Source organism: Malassezia vespertilionis, chromosome 2 (genome assembly GCF_029542925.1).
Source record: "Malassezia vespertilionis chromosome 2, complete sequence".
Taxonomy (NCBI): Eukaryota; Fungi; Basidiomycota; class Malasseziomycetes; order Malasseziales; family Malasseziaceae; genus Malassezia; species Malassezia vespertilionis.
This window is the reverse complement of record NC_079248.1, coordinates 506,802-521,979: the sequence shown is the minus strand read 5'-3', so window position 1 is coordinate 521,979 and position 15,178 is coordinate 506,802. Positions and strand designations below refer to the sequence as shown.

The 15,178-nt window shown below is 57.6% G+C and overlaps 9 protein-coding genes across 9 annotated transcripts; 5 read left to right on the top strand and 4 right to left on the bottom strand.

The window, feature by feature from the left end:
• Positions 1-340: 340 nt before the first annotated feature.
• SAH1 (adenosylhomocysteinase) lies at positions 341-1,642 on the top strand (the record flags this gene model as incomplete). The annotated part of the gene is made up of 1 exon (XM_056205922.1): positions 341-1,642. The coding sequence occupies one exon, from the start codon at positions 341-343 to the stop codon at positions 1,640-1,642; it is 1,302 nt and encodes a 433-aa protein (XP_056061897.1).
• Positions 1,643-1,986: 344 nt separating this feature from the next.
• MVES1_001068 (Xaa-Pro aminopeptidase) lies at positions 1,987-3,837 on the top strand (the record flags this gene model as incomplete). Its single annotated transcript, XM_056205921.1, has 1 exon — positions 1,987-3,837. One exon carries the CDS (start codon positions 1,987-1,989, stop codon positions 3,835-3,837), a length of 1,851 nt encoding a protein of 616 aa, XP_056061896.1.
• A 154-nt stretch (positions 3,838-3,991) lies between these two features.
• MVES1_001067 (uncharacterized protein) lies at positions 3,992-5,260 on the bottom strand (the record flags this gene model as incomplete). The annotated part of the gene is made up of 1 exon (XM_056205920.1): positions 3,992-5,260. One exon carries the CDS (start codon positions 5,258-5,260, stop codon positions 3,992-3,994), a length of 1,269 nt encoding a protein of 422 aa, XP_056061895.1.
• A 419-nt stretch (positions 5,261-5,679) lies between these two features.
• On the top strand, positions 5,680-6,573 carry MVES1_001066 (uncharacterized protein; the record flags this gene model as incomplete). Its single annotated transcript, XM_056205919.1, has 2 exons — positions 5,680-5,779; positions 5,960-6,573. The coding sequence occupies 2 exons, from the start codon at positions 5,680-5,682 to the stop codon at positions 6,571-6,573; spliced, it is 714 nt and encodes a 237-aa protein (XP_056061894.1).
• Positions 6,574-6,625: 52 nt separating this feature from the next.
• On the bottom strand, positions 6,626-8,176 carry MVES1_001065 (uncharacterized protein; the record flags this gene model as incomplete). The annotated part of the gene is made up of 1 exon (XM_056205918.1): positions 6,626-8,176. One exon carries the CDS (start codon positions 8,174-8,176, stop codon positions 6,626-6,628), a length of 1,551 nt encoding a protein of 516 aa, XP_056061893.1.
• Positions 8,177-8,312: 136 nt separating this feature from the next.
• MVES1_001064 (uncharacterized protein) lies at positions 8,313-11,059 on the top strand (the record flags this gene model as incomplete). Its single annotated transcript, XM_056205917.1, has 3 exons — positions 8,313-8,450; positions 8,480-10,298; positions 10,392-11,059. The coding sequence occupies 3 exons, from the start codon at positions 8,313-8,315 to the stop codon at positions 11,057-11,059; spliced, it is 2,625 nt and encodes an 874-aa protein (XP_056061892.1).
• Positions 11,060-11,159: 100 nt separating this feature from the next.
• Positions 11,160-12,114, top strand: ERV29 (ER-derived vesicles protein erv29; the record flags this gene model as incomplete). The annotated part of the gene is made up of 4 exons (XM_056205916.1): positions 11,160-11,438; positions 11,464-11,895; positions 11,925-11,983; positions 12,012-12,114. The coding sequence occupies 4 exons, from the start codon at positions 11,160-11,162 to the stop codon at positions 12,112-12,114; spliced, it is 873 nt and encodes a 290-aa protein (XP_056061891.1).
• A 45-nt stretch (positions 12,115-12,159) lies between these two features.
• MVES1_001062 (4-nitrophenylphosphatase) lies at positions 12,160-13,163 on the bottom strand (the record flags this gene model as incomplete). Its single annotated transcript, XM_056205915.1, has 3 exons — positions 12,160-12,587; positions 12,618-12,822; positions 12,858-13,163. 3 exons carry the CDS (start codon positions 13,161-13,163, stop codon positions 12,160-12,162), a joined length of 939 nt encoding a protein of 312 aa, XP_056061890.1.
• Positions 13,164-13,303: 140 nt separating this feature from the next.
• paa1 (protein phosphatase regulatory subunit Paa1) lies at positions 13,304-15,070 on the bottom strand (the record flags this gene model as incomplete). The annotated part of the gene is made up of 1 exon (XM_056205914.1): positions 13,304-15,070. One exon carries the CDS (start codon positions 15,068-15,070, stop codon positions 13,304-13,306), a length of 1,767 nt encoding a protein of 588 aa, XP_056061889.1.
• Positions 15,071-15,178: the final 108 nt, after the last annotated feature.

Here is a 15,178-nt window from a genome sequence, read left to right as displayed (position 1 = left end):
GGGGTATATTCGCTACTCGTGTAAGCACGTCCGAAAACACATACGCTAGCGCCGGCGGCAAGTGTGGTTGTCCCTGGGCATCGTACACCACGAGGTGCGTCACTTCCAACGCAGGTCGGTTTGCACACATACGAAACACCCGCTCCACGGGCTGGCACATGATTCGGTTATGCAGCAGCTGGCAGTGGAACTGCGTCAAGGCAGCGAGTTGGCATGCTTCCTTGGGGCGTTGCATGGCGCCGAAGCAAGCCAGCACATCACCACGTGCACGCAAATGCGCACGTGGCCGGGCTTGCAGCCGCGTAGCTCGTAGGCGTCCCTCTGTTCCACTTCCATTACCATGTCGAACTACAAGGTCGCTGATATTTCTCTTGCCGCATTCGGCCGCAAGGAGCTTCATATTGCTGAGGGCGAAATGCCCGGTCTTGTGGAGCTGCGTGAAAAGTACAAGAAAGAACAGCCGCTGAAGGGTGCGCGCATTGCGGGCTGCTTGCACATGACGATCCAGACCGCTGTGCTGATCGAGACGCTCATCATCCTCGGTGCTGAGGTGAGCTGGTCTTCGTGCAACATTTACTCCACCCAGGACCACGCTGCTGCGGCGATTGCTGCGGCGGGTGTGCCCGTATTCGCCTGGAAAGGTGAGACCGAGGAGGAGTACAACTGGTGCATCGAGCAAACTCTCCACGCCTTCCCCAACGGCGAGCCGCTGAACATGATTCTCGACGATGGTGGTGACCTCACATGGCTGGTCCACAACAAGTACCCCCAGCTGCTGCCCGGCATCAACGGTGTGTCGGAAGAGACCACCACGGGTGTGCACCACCTCTACAATGCCGCCAAGAAGGGCGACCTTAAGCTTGCGGCGATCAATGTGAACGACTCTGTGACGAAGTCCAAGTTTGACAACTACTACGGCTGCCGCGAGTCGCTTGTCGACGGTATCAAGCGTGCCACGGACGTAATGCTTGGCGGCAAGGTCGCCGTCGTCGCTGGCTTTGGCGATGTTGGCAAGGGCTGTGCGGAGTCCCTCCGTGGCTACGGCTGCCGCGTCATTGTCACTGAGATTGACCCGATCAATGCGCTTCAGGCTGCCATGGCTGGTTACCAAGTCGACCTGATGGACAATGCAGCGAGCCAGGCGCAGATCTTTGTCACCACCACCGGCAACCGCGACATTATTACCACGAAGCACTTTGAGATGATGGTTGACGATGCGATTGTGTGCAACATTGGCCACTTTGACATTGAGATCGACGTTGCCGGCCTCAAGAAGACTGCCAAGGAGGTGGTCAACATCAAGCCCCAGGTGGACCGCTACACCCTTTCGAACGGCCGCCACATTATTCTGCTCGCTGACGGCCGCCTTGTGAACCTTGGATGTGCCACGGGCCACCCCTCGTTTATCATGAGCGCCTCGTTTTGCAACCAGACCCTCGCCCAGATTGCCCTCTGGCAGGACAAGGACGACAAGTACAAACGCGGTCATGTGTACATGCTTCCCAAGGACCTGGATGAGGAGGTTGCGTATGCGCATCTTGTGAAGCTCGGTGTGAAGCTGACCAAGCTCACCGATGTGCAGTCCAAGTACCTCGAAATTCCCGTCAACGGCCCGTACAAGGCCGACCACTACCGCTACTAAGCGCGTCACCGCATGAGCATGTGCTCAGTAATGATCAACACCATGTATGTATAGTACTCAACGCGCTTTATATGGTTCGGCGTGGTGTTGTTCACCTCGCGTACCTTGACCGGTCATAGTAAAAATACCACCTTTTCAACAAGGCATCTTGTTGCAAGTCGGCCGATGGCCCTTTACCCTTGATGCCATTTCGGGCCAGCGCGCTGCAGCGTTGGGTGCTGAGCGTGGCACACCGCACACAAGCCGCCCCCTGGACGCCTTGCTGTTTATGTGCCCGTCCAAGCGCTTCTGCATTCCAGCACTGTGCGCCTGCACGCAATTTTTCTTCTTCCCTCCGCTCCACGATGGGTGCTGTGAACAATGGTGTGGTGGAAACCGCAGAGATCGTACAAAAGATCCGTGCGCTGATGTCCAAGCAAAATGTCGACGCGTACATCATTCCATCCGAAGACGAGCACGCCAGCGAGTACCCCGCCGTGTCCGATCTCTTGCGCGGCTATGCGACGGGCTTTAATGGCTCTGCTGGCTGTGCGCTCATTACTCAAAACGACGCACTCTTGTTCACCGATGGGCGCTATTTTTTGCAGGCATCGCAGCAGCTCCAGCCGGGCGTGTGGACGCTGATGCGCATGGGCGAGCCCGGCATGCTTAGCTGGCAAGAATGGCTCGTGCAAAGACTTGCGCCCAACGCACGTGTGGGCGTAGATCCCAAGTTGATCAGCGCGGAGGACGCGCGACAGCTCGCCGCTGATCTGCGCGCGTCCAACTCATCGCTCGTCCCGCTCACAGAGAATTTCGTGGCGCTTGTGTGGCCTGATCGGCCATCGCGCGCTGCAGAGCCGATCACGACACTTCCCGATAGTATCACGGGCTGTGCTTTCGGCGACAAAATCGCCGCGCTGCGCCGCGAGGTTGAGGAAAAGCGCGCGTATGGCTTTGTCGCGACGATGCTCGACGAAGTTGCGTGGCTTTTTAACTTGCGCGGCACAGACGTGCCGTACAACCCTGTATTTTTCGCATTTTCCATTGTGACGCTGGACACGGTGTGGCTTTACGTAAACGCATCACAGCTCACAGACAGAGTGCGCGCGCATCTGGGCTCGGATGTGGTGGTGCGTCCGTACGATGCCTTTTACACGGACTTGCGCGCGATGGAATCGCACCTGCGTTCGGACCAAAGGCTGCTGATCGGCAAGCGTGCATCGCTCGCGGTGCTGGATGCACTCGGCGCTGCGCGGGCGCTTGTAGTGCGGTCCATTGTGGTGGACCAAAAGAGCATCAAGAACGCAGTCGAGCTCGACGGGTTTCGCGAGGCGCACTTGCGCGATGGCGCTGCGCTTGTCCGCTACTTTGCATGGCTCCAAGACGCGCTGCACAGTGGCGAGACGGTTACAGAGACGCAAGGCGCAAACAAGCTCACCACATTTCGGGAGGCGCAGCCCGGCTTCCAAGGGCTGAGCTTCACCACCATTTCCTCTACCGGGCCAAACGGCGCAATTATTCACTACGCGCCTCCGGACGAGGGGAGCCCCGCGATCGACCCAAACACGCTGTACTTGTGTGATAGTGGTGCTCACTTTTCATTCGGCACGACGGATGTGACACGTACGCTGCACTTTGGCGCGCCCACGGCGGAGCAGAAGCGCTGCTTTACGCGGGTGCTGCAGGGCCATATCGCCATCGACCGCCTCATCTTCCCGAACAACACGACAGGGTACGTAATTGATGCATTGGCGCGTGCGCCGGGATGGCAAGATCATCTCGAGTACCGCCATGGGACGGGGCACGGCGTCGGGCACTTTTTGAATGTGCACGAGCCGCCCATGGGGATTGGCACGCGAGCCGTGTTTAACGAAACGGGCTTAAAGTCTGGTATGGTGATCAGCAACGAGCCAGGCTACTACTTGGACGGGCAGTGGGGTATCAGGATTGAGAACCTACTCATTGTCACGCCGCATGAGCTCCAAGGCGAGGCGGAGCCGCCGACAAGCAAAGGATTTTTGCGCTTTGAGCACATTACCTTGTGTCCAATCCAGACATCTCTGATGGAACCTACGCTCATGACTGTAGCGGAGCGCGAATGGATGAATGCCTACCACGACGAAGTGTACCAGAAACTCAAGCCGCTTCTGGAGGAGCAGGGCGATGCTCGCGCGCTAAAATGGCTCGAAAAAGAATGCGCGGTGCGTGTGTAGCCGCGCACTACGCGGAATAGTTGCAGCGTTTCTAATGCGACGGCTAGTAGGATACAGAATAATATACATTGTGCCTCTGGGCCTACTCGCATGCTGCAGTACAGAACAAGACGTAAATGCGCCCAATCAAACCGTGCTACGGAGGGCGTACAGATTAGGAGCGTAGATCATCTGACTGGACCCGCGCATGGCCAGGCTTCGCCGCTAAGGTCGCGCGTTGCGGGCGTGCGCCTTTGGGCGCTCGCTGACGCGGCTGTGGAGTGGGACTCGTATTGAGAAACTCGCCAGAGGGAAAATGACATCCCATTGTCTTGGGCGTGTCGGGGTATACTGGTGACGTCAAGGCGCCGGGCGGAGTAGTGATAAGTCCACTCCGATCACGCGAGACGGGAACGGGCGTCATGGTCTCGACCATGCTGTGTGAAACAGAGCGCCGGTGCGCACGGGAAATTGTTTCCCTGCCCCAGCTGCGCGAACTTAGCGCAGAGTTGTCCAAATAGGCGTGACGCGGCGCAGGCAGGCTTTGCGGCGGGGGCGCGAGACGCCGGCGCGGCGGTGCGTGCAACGGACGCAAGGGGACCGAGTCCATGCTCCAGTTGCGGCTGTGCCAGGGCCTCGTATCGTGCGCAGTGCGCAATGTATCAGGAGTGTTAGGGATCGGCACCAAGCCCGTCTCGTGGCGCGCATCGCTCAAAGAAGAGAGTGACGCATTGCGCGCATGTGAATGCACAGGCCCGCGGTGCCGCACATGCGGACTGCCTTCACAGAGCCCCAGATCCTGCGCAAGCGAAGAGGCGACGTGTCCATTCGGCAAGCGCAGCTGCGGGCTGCTCCCAGACGCGCCATGCGCGGGAAAACAAAACGCGGGTGGCTCGTGAAAAGCCGCATGGATACGCGGGCGTTTGACCGGTGATTGCAAGCACGCAGCCTGGCGCTCGTAGCGCAGCACTTCTGGCGGTGGATAGTTGTGCAGATCGGTTGTTGCGCCAGCGCGCTGCGGCGAGCCGAGTTGCGGCGAAGACGCTATCCGATTCAGCCAGTCGCTCGCATTGCCGCGTGTAAAAGTGCGCGAAGCAGGCATGCGTGGCTGCACGCGTGCATGCGGCTCTGGCGGGGACATGGGGTGCCGCACGATGCGGAACAAATTGTCGTCTCTGCTCTTGCGCGAAGGCGACTCGAGAGCGGCAAAATTCGCACCGAAAACCCCGTGGTACAAATCGGCTGACGGCGGCGTATGTGGATGCTTAGGCGACGCTGACGCTTTGCGTTTCGTCGGTTTAGTAGGTGTGTGTGGCTCGGATGACGCGCTCGGCACGCGCGCCACTCGATCCGCGGCACCGAGTGCGCTTTCACTCGTGCGCCCAGCGACATCTGACGTTCTGGAAAGTCCTGCATTCTCTGCGGCACGCCCCAGACGATGCATCAGCAGCAAGGCTTGCTGTTGGTGCGTCGAATTGGGACGTGCTGCTACGTCTTGCACCGATCCTCGATCGGATGGAATCGGGCCATGCGAAGCCTTGACAGCCATGTCGATACTTGGCAAGTTGAAGGCGCAAAAACCAATGTAGTCTCTCCCGTAAAAGTTGATACGCGTCTGCTTCCACAAGCTTACCACTGCAATGGACGAAGGAGCGGGCGGTCGCGAGGCAAGGCGCGTAAAGGGGCTGTGAGGTGCCGCGTCGTCGCGTAGCGCGTCGGCCGGGCTTCCTTGTACGGCGCTCTAGTATTGCACGCATACCATTGGCTCGCTGAATTCACATGCAAACAAGGAGCGCGACGGCCGCGTGTGGAGCAAATTACCTAAGCGTGTCGGGACAGCGGCCGTGCACGGCAGACGCTCCGATGGACACGACGGGTGCTGCGCCGCCGAATGCGCGCGCCATGGGCATTGCGGGCGGCACACCACCTGCAAAGGACAGTACACAGCTGACACCAAAAGAAGGTGCGTTGCGTGTTTGCTAACGGCAGCGGACGCGCTTCGTCATATCGGCGAGAATGTCTGGCGAGCGAGGATGGTGCGTCGTCGTCGCGTGCTGACCATAGTTTGGCTTCGTCACTGGATCGGCCGGCACTTATTATGCCACGAGACGCATCAAGAATCCGCTAAGCATGCCGCGAACAGTCTTCTTTTCCCTGTGCGGTGGCTTTGCGGGGTCCATGTTTTGTATCCCGATGGGCATTGCGTTCAGCCGCAACGTGTTGCGGCAGGTAGAGGACCCAAATCATCTCGCACGTGTCCTGCAGCACAAGATGGAGGACAGGCGCCGCGACGGTGCTCCTCCGTTGACGCCGCCGAAAGGGGCCGACGAAAACACCGACTTGTTTGCGGATCCTGTGTCCCAGCGGCCAGAACCATCCTTTGCGAATCCGACGCCCGCGAGCAGCACAGACTGGTCCACTGCGCCGAAGTATGCACAGCAGCCTACCGGCACAGGCACAGGCACAGGCACAGGATCGCGCTGGGACGAGCTGCGCAAGGACAACACAGGCAACCCCAGTGTCTGGGAACAGATCCGACAGGATCGAGCAAAAGCCGAGTTGGGCACGAGCGCAGATGTACCCAAGCCGCGCACGCCTTCGTCGCAGAGCCGCAAACCCAGCGCGACGTCCAACCCGGAACGAAACACGGACTATGACAGGGCCGTGCGGGAATACAGAGAAGCGTTTGAGCGAGAACGCCTTGGTATTGACGTCACGTCGGGCTTTGCCCCGCCGTCCGACACGCTAAAATTATAGGCATCGTTAGGTACATATCTACGACATGCTTCGTCATATACTATACACGGCGTCACGAATGCCGAAGCATGGAACGTCCTTTGAGGAATGCACTTGGCGCGCTGTTTTGGGCCTCGAGGCCAAAGCCAAGACCGAGGGGCATGGTCGGTACGGCTCGGCGCAGCGGTACATTCTCTACACGGCGCGATGCAGCGTGCACAACAGGCAGTGCGCCGAGCACATTGTCTGTGCGGCGCAAAACGCGGTGATCTGCATGCACGGGACGCGTCTTGCTGGGCTTGCGCACGTCGAGTTTGGCGCTGGGCTGTGGGTCATGGTGCAGCGTGTCTTGCATGGTGAGCGCAGCGAGCGATACGGCAGAGCGCAGTGGCACGGCACGACGCATCGACCCGCGGTGCTTGCTGCGCTGCAGCGTGGGACTATCTTGAAGAGTGCACGAATCTTGCTTGCCGGGCGTCGTTTGTGCGTCTCTTGCCGCTTCGTACTTGGACAACGCGGTGGCATGGGTGCGCACGTTTTCTTGCTCTGCACACGCGTGCACCTGCGAAAGCGCGGGTTGTACCACGTCGACTTCCGCGGTGCGTTGTGCCAACAGACCAGGAGAAGAGGGAATGCGTGTCCCATGCACTGCCTGTATACTAGCGCCGTCCACAGACAAGGATACAGAAGTGTGCATGCGGGGAACTGCACGCCGCAAGCTCCTGGATGGGCTGTGTGCGCCAGAAGGAACACGCTTCGCGACGCTGTGCTGCTCGCCAAACAAAAAAACAGGCTCGTCGTGTGCACTCCGCGGCGTGTACTCTTTTCCATCCAAGTCAAGTCTGCGCGGATTACTGCCGCGCGGCGTCGACAGTGTAAGCATCGGTGGCGGCGGCGGAACGGGCTCGGGTGTCGCCATCGCCCATGCAACACGGACTGAGCAGTCCTGTGCATGCCACCGTGGCTCGACGTTTGTCGTCGGACGGCGCCAAAGGGACGCGGACGGCGCCTGCTTCCCGCAGCTGCACGCCGGCGCAAGCGAGCGTGCACTGTTCTTCTTCTTCAGCGCCTTGTGCAGCAGATCCTGGCTCTTGCTCCGGTGCAGAGTTGGAAGCTTGGCAGGCAGTGCGTGTTGCACGAGGGCATCCTGCTTGGAGACGATGGGCGCTGCAAGCCTCGCGTGCAAGGACGGCGCAACTGGCGGCATCGGCGGCACGGGCGGTGCACCGTTCCTGTACGCATGGCTTGCATCCCAAATTGCGCTGCTTCGCTTGCGCAGCACAGCCTCGCTCGTCGTCCGGCGCGGCACGCGCGTGTCGATTGTTTCTACGCCGGGATACTGCTGCTGTGAAGCAACAATATTTTTCATCCACGCATGCATATCCTGGTACCCATGCACGGTGCTTTCCCTGCACGAATCACTCACATTCTCCAAGCAATCGTCCATGGCGACTGCCTGAGCGACAGGTGACACAATGCGCGTCTCCTTGTACCCTTTACGCTCTAGCAGCTCCTGCAAACTTTCCAAGCCAGGTGGTGCGGCAGCTTCCACTGCTACAGAACCGCTCTCTGCTTGAGAGGCACGCCCAAAGCCGTCCTGCGCGCACTCGATCCACCCCGACATGGATCCAACCGAAGCGCAGAACAGGTTGGAACACTTGCGCACAACACGCATGGGCCACGCCACGCGTCAAGCACGTGAGCAATTCGAGTCAACGCCGAAAAACTGGTTATCGGTCTATCGCGTAGTATCTTTCAACATGCGTGCAATCCTGCCCAAGTCTGCATTGCGACGAGCGACGCTTAGCGTGCGCACTTGCTCGAGCATTCGATGCATGCATAAGACGGCTACTGCACGCTCACCGAGTCCTGTAGCCACCGATCTTGCACATGATAGGGTACGTTGCTTGACGATGCTGACATTCAGGATACCATCACGCGGCTCTTGTATTCGCTCTCTTCACGTACGGAGGTCGAGCGCTATCTGCGCATCTTTAGCACTGCAAACAAGTTTGCAGTGCTCAAAGTTGGCGGCGCGATCCTGACGAACCAGCTGGACGAGCTTGCGTTGAGTCTCACATTCCTACACCGCGTCGGCCTCTACCCCATTGTGCTTCACGGTGCGGGTCCGCAGCTGAACGAGATTCTCGAGCGCGAGGGAATAGAGCCGGACTATGTCGACGGGATCCGCATCACCGACGCAAAGACACTCCGCGTCGCACGTCGCGTCTTCCTCGAGGAGAACCAGCGCCTTGTAGAGAAGCTCGAGTCGTTGGGAAGCCGCGCGCGCCCCATTCCTCTTGGTGCATTTAACGCATCCTTTCTGGACCGCGAAAAGTACGGCCTTGTGGGCCGCATCGAGCGCGTGGACAAGGAGCCGATTGAGAGTGCCATTCGTGCAGGCTATCTGCCGATTCTCACGAGCTTGGCAGTCTCGGACGATGGCCAAATCCTCAATGTGAACGCTGACGTGGCTGCGAGCGAGCTTGCCAAGGTGCTTGAGCCACTCAAGATTGTCTACCTCAACGAAAAGGGCGGTCTTGTCCACGGCGGCACCGGCGAGCTGATCGATGCCATCAACTTGGACGAGGAGTACGACGACCTGATGAAGCAGGAGTGGGTCAAGTACGGCACCAAGCTCAAACTGCGCGAGATGAAGGAGCTGCTTGATCACCTTCCGCGCACGTCCTCCGTCGCGATCATCTCTGTCGATCAGCTCCAAAAAGAGCTGTTCACCGACAGCGGTGCCGGCACGCTTATCCGCCGTGGGTACAAACTGTTCAAAAGCAACTCGATAGAAGAGGTTGGTGCCGAGCGCCTGCGCGCCATGCTGCGTGAGAATGACGAAGAGGTGCGCGAGAACCGCAAAACGGTTGCGCAAATCTTTTCGGAACTCTCGCGCTCCCCTTACACAATCTACGGTGACGAGGCGCTTGAGTGCGTCGCGTTTGTATCGCATCCTCCCGGCGAGGTCCCGATTCTCTCACGCATGGTCGCGACGCGCACTGCCGTCATGAACAATGTCGTGGACAGTATCTGGCACATGATTCGCAAGGACCACAAGCGCCTAGTGTGGACTTCGCGTGCCGACGACGAGAACCGCGCCTGGCACTTTGAGAATGCCGACGGGAGCTTTACGCGCAACAGACGCTCCCTGTTTTACTACGGTATCCAGGATGTAGGCGAAGTGGAGCGGATCATGCGCTCCCTCGAGGACAACAACCGCGTCGAGCGTGCATATTTGCCTTTGAATGCACGCAAACCCTCGAATGTGCGTTCCTACTCCACCATGTCTGCTAGCGCTGCGCGTCCCCAGCTTGCTTTGCGTGCGTACGCAAAGCTCGCTTCCACGCGTGGCTACGCAACGAGCACCGGACCAAAGCGCGTCGCACTCATTGGCGCACGCGGCTTTACCGGCCGTTCCTTGGTCCAGCTGATCAACGAGCACCCTTACCTCGAGCTTTCCCACGTCAGCTCGCGTGAGCTTGCAGGTTTGCCTTTGAACGACTACACCAAAGGCGACATTTCCTACACCAACATGGGCATCGACGACCTCAAAAAGCTCGAGAGCGGCGAGGAGGGCGATGCCCCGGATGCATACGTCATGGCACTGCCCAACGGCGTCTGCAAGCCTTTTGTAGATGCCGTTCGTGAAAGCGGTGCTGCGAAGCCGAACGGCCACGGCGTGATTGTGGACTTGAGTGCAGACCACCGTTTTGAGAAAGAGTGGGTGTATGGATTGCCCGGTGCGTACCACGCCTGATTCCGCCGTGCTGTATAGCCAACACGTGCAAGCGCAGTCGGTTGAATGGGAAAGACCATGTACTAATGCACGACAGAATTGTACAATCGTGATGCGTTGCGCAGCGCCAAGCTGATCTCGAACCCCGGTTGCTATGCCACCAACACGCAGATGCTTATTGCCCCGCTGCTTCCTTACATGGACCCACGTATCCCTCCGACCGTGTTTGGCATTTCGGGGTACAGCGGCGCCGGCACCAAGTCTGGTGGGGGCCGCACCGACGGTGGCAGCCCCGTCACCTATCCCAAACTCGATCCCGCATCCCTGAACGGCGGTGTGCGTCCGTATGCTCTCACCGACCACATCCACGAGCGCGAAGCGAGGCATCATCTCTCGTCGCTGCTTGATGGCCAAAAAGTGGAAGTAGCCTTCACGCCGGTTGTTGCTCCATGGTTCCAAGGCATTATCTCGACTGCCAGCATTCCACTGCGCGAGAAGCTAACTGCAAAGCAGGTCAAGGAGCTTTTCCAGACCAAGTACGGCGACGAAAAGCTTGTCGAGTTGCTTTCCCACGTTCCGGAGATCAGCGACATTGCCTTCAAGCACGGATTCAAGGCCGGCGGCTTTCAAGTTCATTCGGGCGGAGACCGCGTCGTTATTGTCGGCGTCCTCGACAACCTCTTGAAAGGCGCCGCCACCCAGTGCCTCCAAAATCTCAACCTCGCACTCGGCTTCGACGAGCACGCAGGCATCCCATTGGCATAGTATTACATAAGCAATTCGTGTAAACAGTTTGCGACCCAGTGCGGAGTGTGCCCGGAACAGCATGTCATACGGGCACTCTGCGTTTGTGCCTCCTCCGCACATGTCTAGTGGTGGGCAATACCGCGATCGAAGTTCGGGCATGCCCACCTGGGTTGAAAATGTTAAGGAGTATTCTTCGCGAGCCGAAGACGTGATCGACACATGGTCACAGCCGATCAAGCCGTACCTTCCTGCGTTGGGGCGTTTTTTGATTGTTGTGACGTTCCTTGAGGACGCGATGCGTATCCTCATGCAGTGGAATGATCAAGCGATGTACCTGAACCATTTCCGTTCGATGCCTAAGTTTATCGCGCATCTCTTCTTGTTTATCAATGTTGTGGTAAGTGCATGGTGCCTACTGACAGCAGATCATGACCTCTGCGTCCACCATGGTCATCGTTCGTCGGTTCACCGAGTACAGCGTCGGATTGCTGCTGTTTATCATTGTGTTCCAGGGTCTTGGCTACGGCCTAATTACGGACCTCAACTTTTTCCTGCGCAACCTGTCGGTGGTCGGCGGTCTTTTGATGGTGCTCTCTGACAGCTTTGCAGAAAAAAAGAAAAACATCTTTGCTGGGATCCCAAGCATCAGCGAGACGGATAGGAGGATCTACTTCCAGCTCGCAGGCCGTGTCCTCCTCGTGTTCTTGTTCCTCGGGTTTGTCTTGCGCAGCGAGTGGAGTATTTTGCGAATCTTTGTATCGCTTGTCGGCTTTGGCGCTTGTATTATGGTCGCCGTGGGCTTCAAGGCACGCTGGAGCGCCGTGTTCCTTATCATGTTGCTCAGCATCCTCAACGTACGTCTTCATCTTTGCGCTTACCCCAGGTTGCCGTCAACAACTTTTGGACGTTCCACGCCAAGCACCCGCACCGCGACTTTTTACGGTACGTTTTGCCTGGCTGCTCACCCCAGCTACGACTTTTTCCAGACCCTCTCTATCATGGGTGGCCTTTTGTTGTTGGTCAACATGGGCCCCGGAGGCATTTCGCTCGATGAACGCAAGAAGGTCACGTAGAGATGCACAACGCTTGGTAGGCTATGTAGGCACATACGGTCCTATTCACGCTCTATGCAGCTCGTCTGTCGTCGGTTGGGCTGCATTCTTCGTTATGCGTGTCCCATCGGGGTTCAAGTTGCACCGTTTCAGCAATGTATCCCAATACACGTGGAAATTGAACTCGTACGGGTATTCACCTCCGGGAAAGTTGTCGTCGAGTTGGGACGGGAGGATAAAGTCGGTCATATTCGGCGAATTGAAACGGATCTTGTCTTTTGTCACCGGGTCCAGGAACGGCGACAGGGCCGTGAAGAATGCAGAGATAAATCGGGGGGTGTGCACCACAAATGCACGCCCAAGTCGCTCGACATAGTGGGCCTGGAGGATGTGTGCGACTTGGCGAGCGCTGGAGAGACTCGGCATGCTGGAGAGGCTCGCACCCTGAAAATCGACTACTATGCACAAAGTCTCTTGCCCAGGCGGCATCAAATCTGTGTGTAAGACGGCAGCAAAGTACATACCTAAGCTACGCTCCAAGCTAAACACCATGTACCTGATCTGGCGTTCGCTCTGTTTCGTGTTTTCGCGTCCAGGACGCAGATACAAAATCGGACGACACTCCTTGTCAAAGCCAGTCAACACATGTTTCCCTGTCACAGCTTCCGGCGCGACCTCATCAGGTGTGATCAGTTCCGGCTTAAACCCGCGGCGCCATTGCATTGTGTCCTGTAGTGTTACTTTATGCTCCTCAGTATACGTACAATAATTCGGCGCTTTGCATTTTTCAGATCACCGCGCGCGGCACGCAGATATCTTGGCGCAATGTTTTGCTTGTTTACCCAGTCTTCCTCCAGCTGCGCATACGCCGGATCGCACGGATGCGCCGCACGGAACTCGGCGACACACGCCATGAGCTCCGCCAGTTTTTCTTCATCACCTGCTTGTAGCTCTGGCGGCGGCCCGGGTTTGTATCCCTGCGGCGGAAACACGATAGTTTCTGAAGTGCGAGGCCCTTCGGGCGCTTTTTTCGTCTCTTTCTTCGCGCCGAGTCCAAACAGCCCCGACATGATGGAAATCAGAGGTGGGTCGGCCACGGCGCAAGCTGCGACGTGATTCGTCCAACTGCCCGATGGCCGAAAATTGTTCGCAACAGAGCACCGATTCTACGGCCGGCTATCGAGAAAGGTACAAGAAAAACACATGCAAGCTATACCATGGAAGCCGTCTGCAAAGCACGCTGCGCGTAGAATCGCACGTCGGCATCCCGATCTTCACTCAGCACCTGGAGCGCAGGCTTAATCTTTTCTTGGACATTGCGCACACCTTCGGGCGAAGACGCTAGCTCCTGAGAAAGCGTCTCAAATGCTTTGGCAACATTGAAACGGATATTGGGGATTGGGTCTTGCACCATGGGCAACAATGTAGACATGACGCTGTTCATAATTGTATCTGTATCCAAGGAAGGCGACATGGTTGTCACTGCAAAGATGGTCGTCATGCGGTACAAGTAGTTTGGATGACTGCCCATCTGCAACACTTTCGGGATGATTGACTGAAGCGCCCATTCCACGCCGAATACTTCGGTGAGCTTCTTAAGATTCACCGTGGCTGCTTCCCGAATACTGAACACCGTGTCCCCGAGCCAGCTCATGCACAGGTTGCTGAGTTGCTCGTCGAAGAATTGCACGCCAAGCTGATGCGCAAGCAACGGAATGTTTTCAATCATCGCCTGACGCACACGCCACTGCTTGTCCTCGGCCAACTCCATAATTGCCGGCAGGAGCGACTGCGAGAGGAGATCGATTCCAATCACTGCATTGACCTGCTCCAAGCGCGAAATGATATTCAGTCGCACATCGGGGTACTCGTCCTTGAGCAGCTGTAGAAAAAGAGGTAGCAAGTGCTCTTTAGTGGCCTCTTTCCCGAGCAACGGTGCAAGTGCACTGATCTGCGCAGCAAGCGCGCCACGCACATGCTGCGAGGGATCGTCAGTCAGCTCCTTCACAACCGGTAGAATGCGCTCCAAGATTGTCGCCTGATCCAGCAAGTTGCTAAAGCCAGGGGTCTGCGCCGCAGCGGCAGTGCGCACTTCTGCTTCGGCATCGCGCATGAGATTAATATACCCAGGCACAAAGTCTTCTTGCAGCACACCCTCCGGCACAGTGGCAGCCAATTTGACAAAGTTGTCTGCGGCCATGTACCGCACACGCCAGCTCTTATCCTGGAACGCGCTACGGATCGAAGGAAGCAAGAGCTGCTGCGTCTCCACACTGCCAAATATCTCCGCGATTGTGACCAGGTCTTGCACAGTCAGCAGGCGCACCGAGTCCTGCTCGTCAGAAGAAAGCCGGCGGTAAAGAGGAAGGATGTCGTTGGCGACCACCTCCTTGGACATTTGTTTTGTGAGACCGCTCATATCACGCGCACATGAACGCCGCACCATGGGCGTATCGTCTTGACACAACTCCGCAAACAGGTTGTTCACCTCTGCACGCATCGATGTGGACACTTTAGGGTAGACAGACGCAAACAATGCGGCGGCGCTGGACCTCGAGGTAAACCAGTCGCCGTTCGCAAGCCGCTTGAGCAGTGGGAGATAAAATTCCTGGACCTGTTTCTCGTTCATAATCTCACCAATCTTGTTCATCGACTCGCACGCTTTTTCGCGCACGACCGTCTCCTCGACGGTGGCCAAATTTTCGAGCGGGCCGAGGAGCAGCTGTGCGTATTGTGCACCGCCAATGTACTCGACAAAGGACGAGTCGAGCTCTTCAGCAAGCGCTAAAAGCACTTCGTCCTCGTCATCCAGTGATTCGTGCAAAAACGGGATGAGTTCTTTTCGCGATCGCTCAGGGCCAAGCGCAAGCGCGATGGTCGAGATGCGATGGATCGAATTCAGACGGAGCGTCACATCGTCAGACTTGAGCTCATCAATAAGAATAGCAATGGGGTACAGCTGTTCATCTGTCTCCATGATACCGGGGTTATAAACGTATTCCGAAGCCGCGCTGGCAGCTTCACACTCCGCACAGAAATCGTATGCAAAAGGCAGTCCCAAACGGCGGCGCGGCGACGGGTGCGA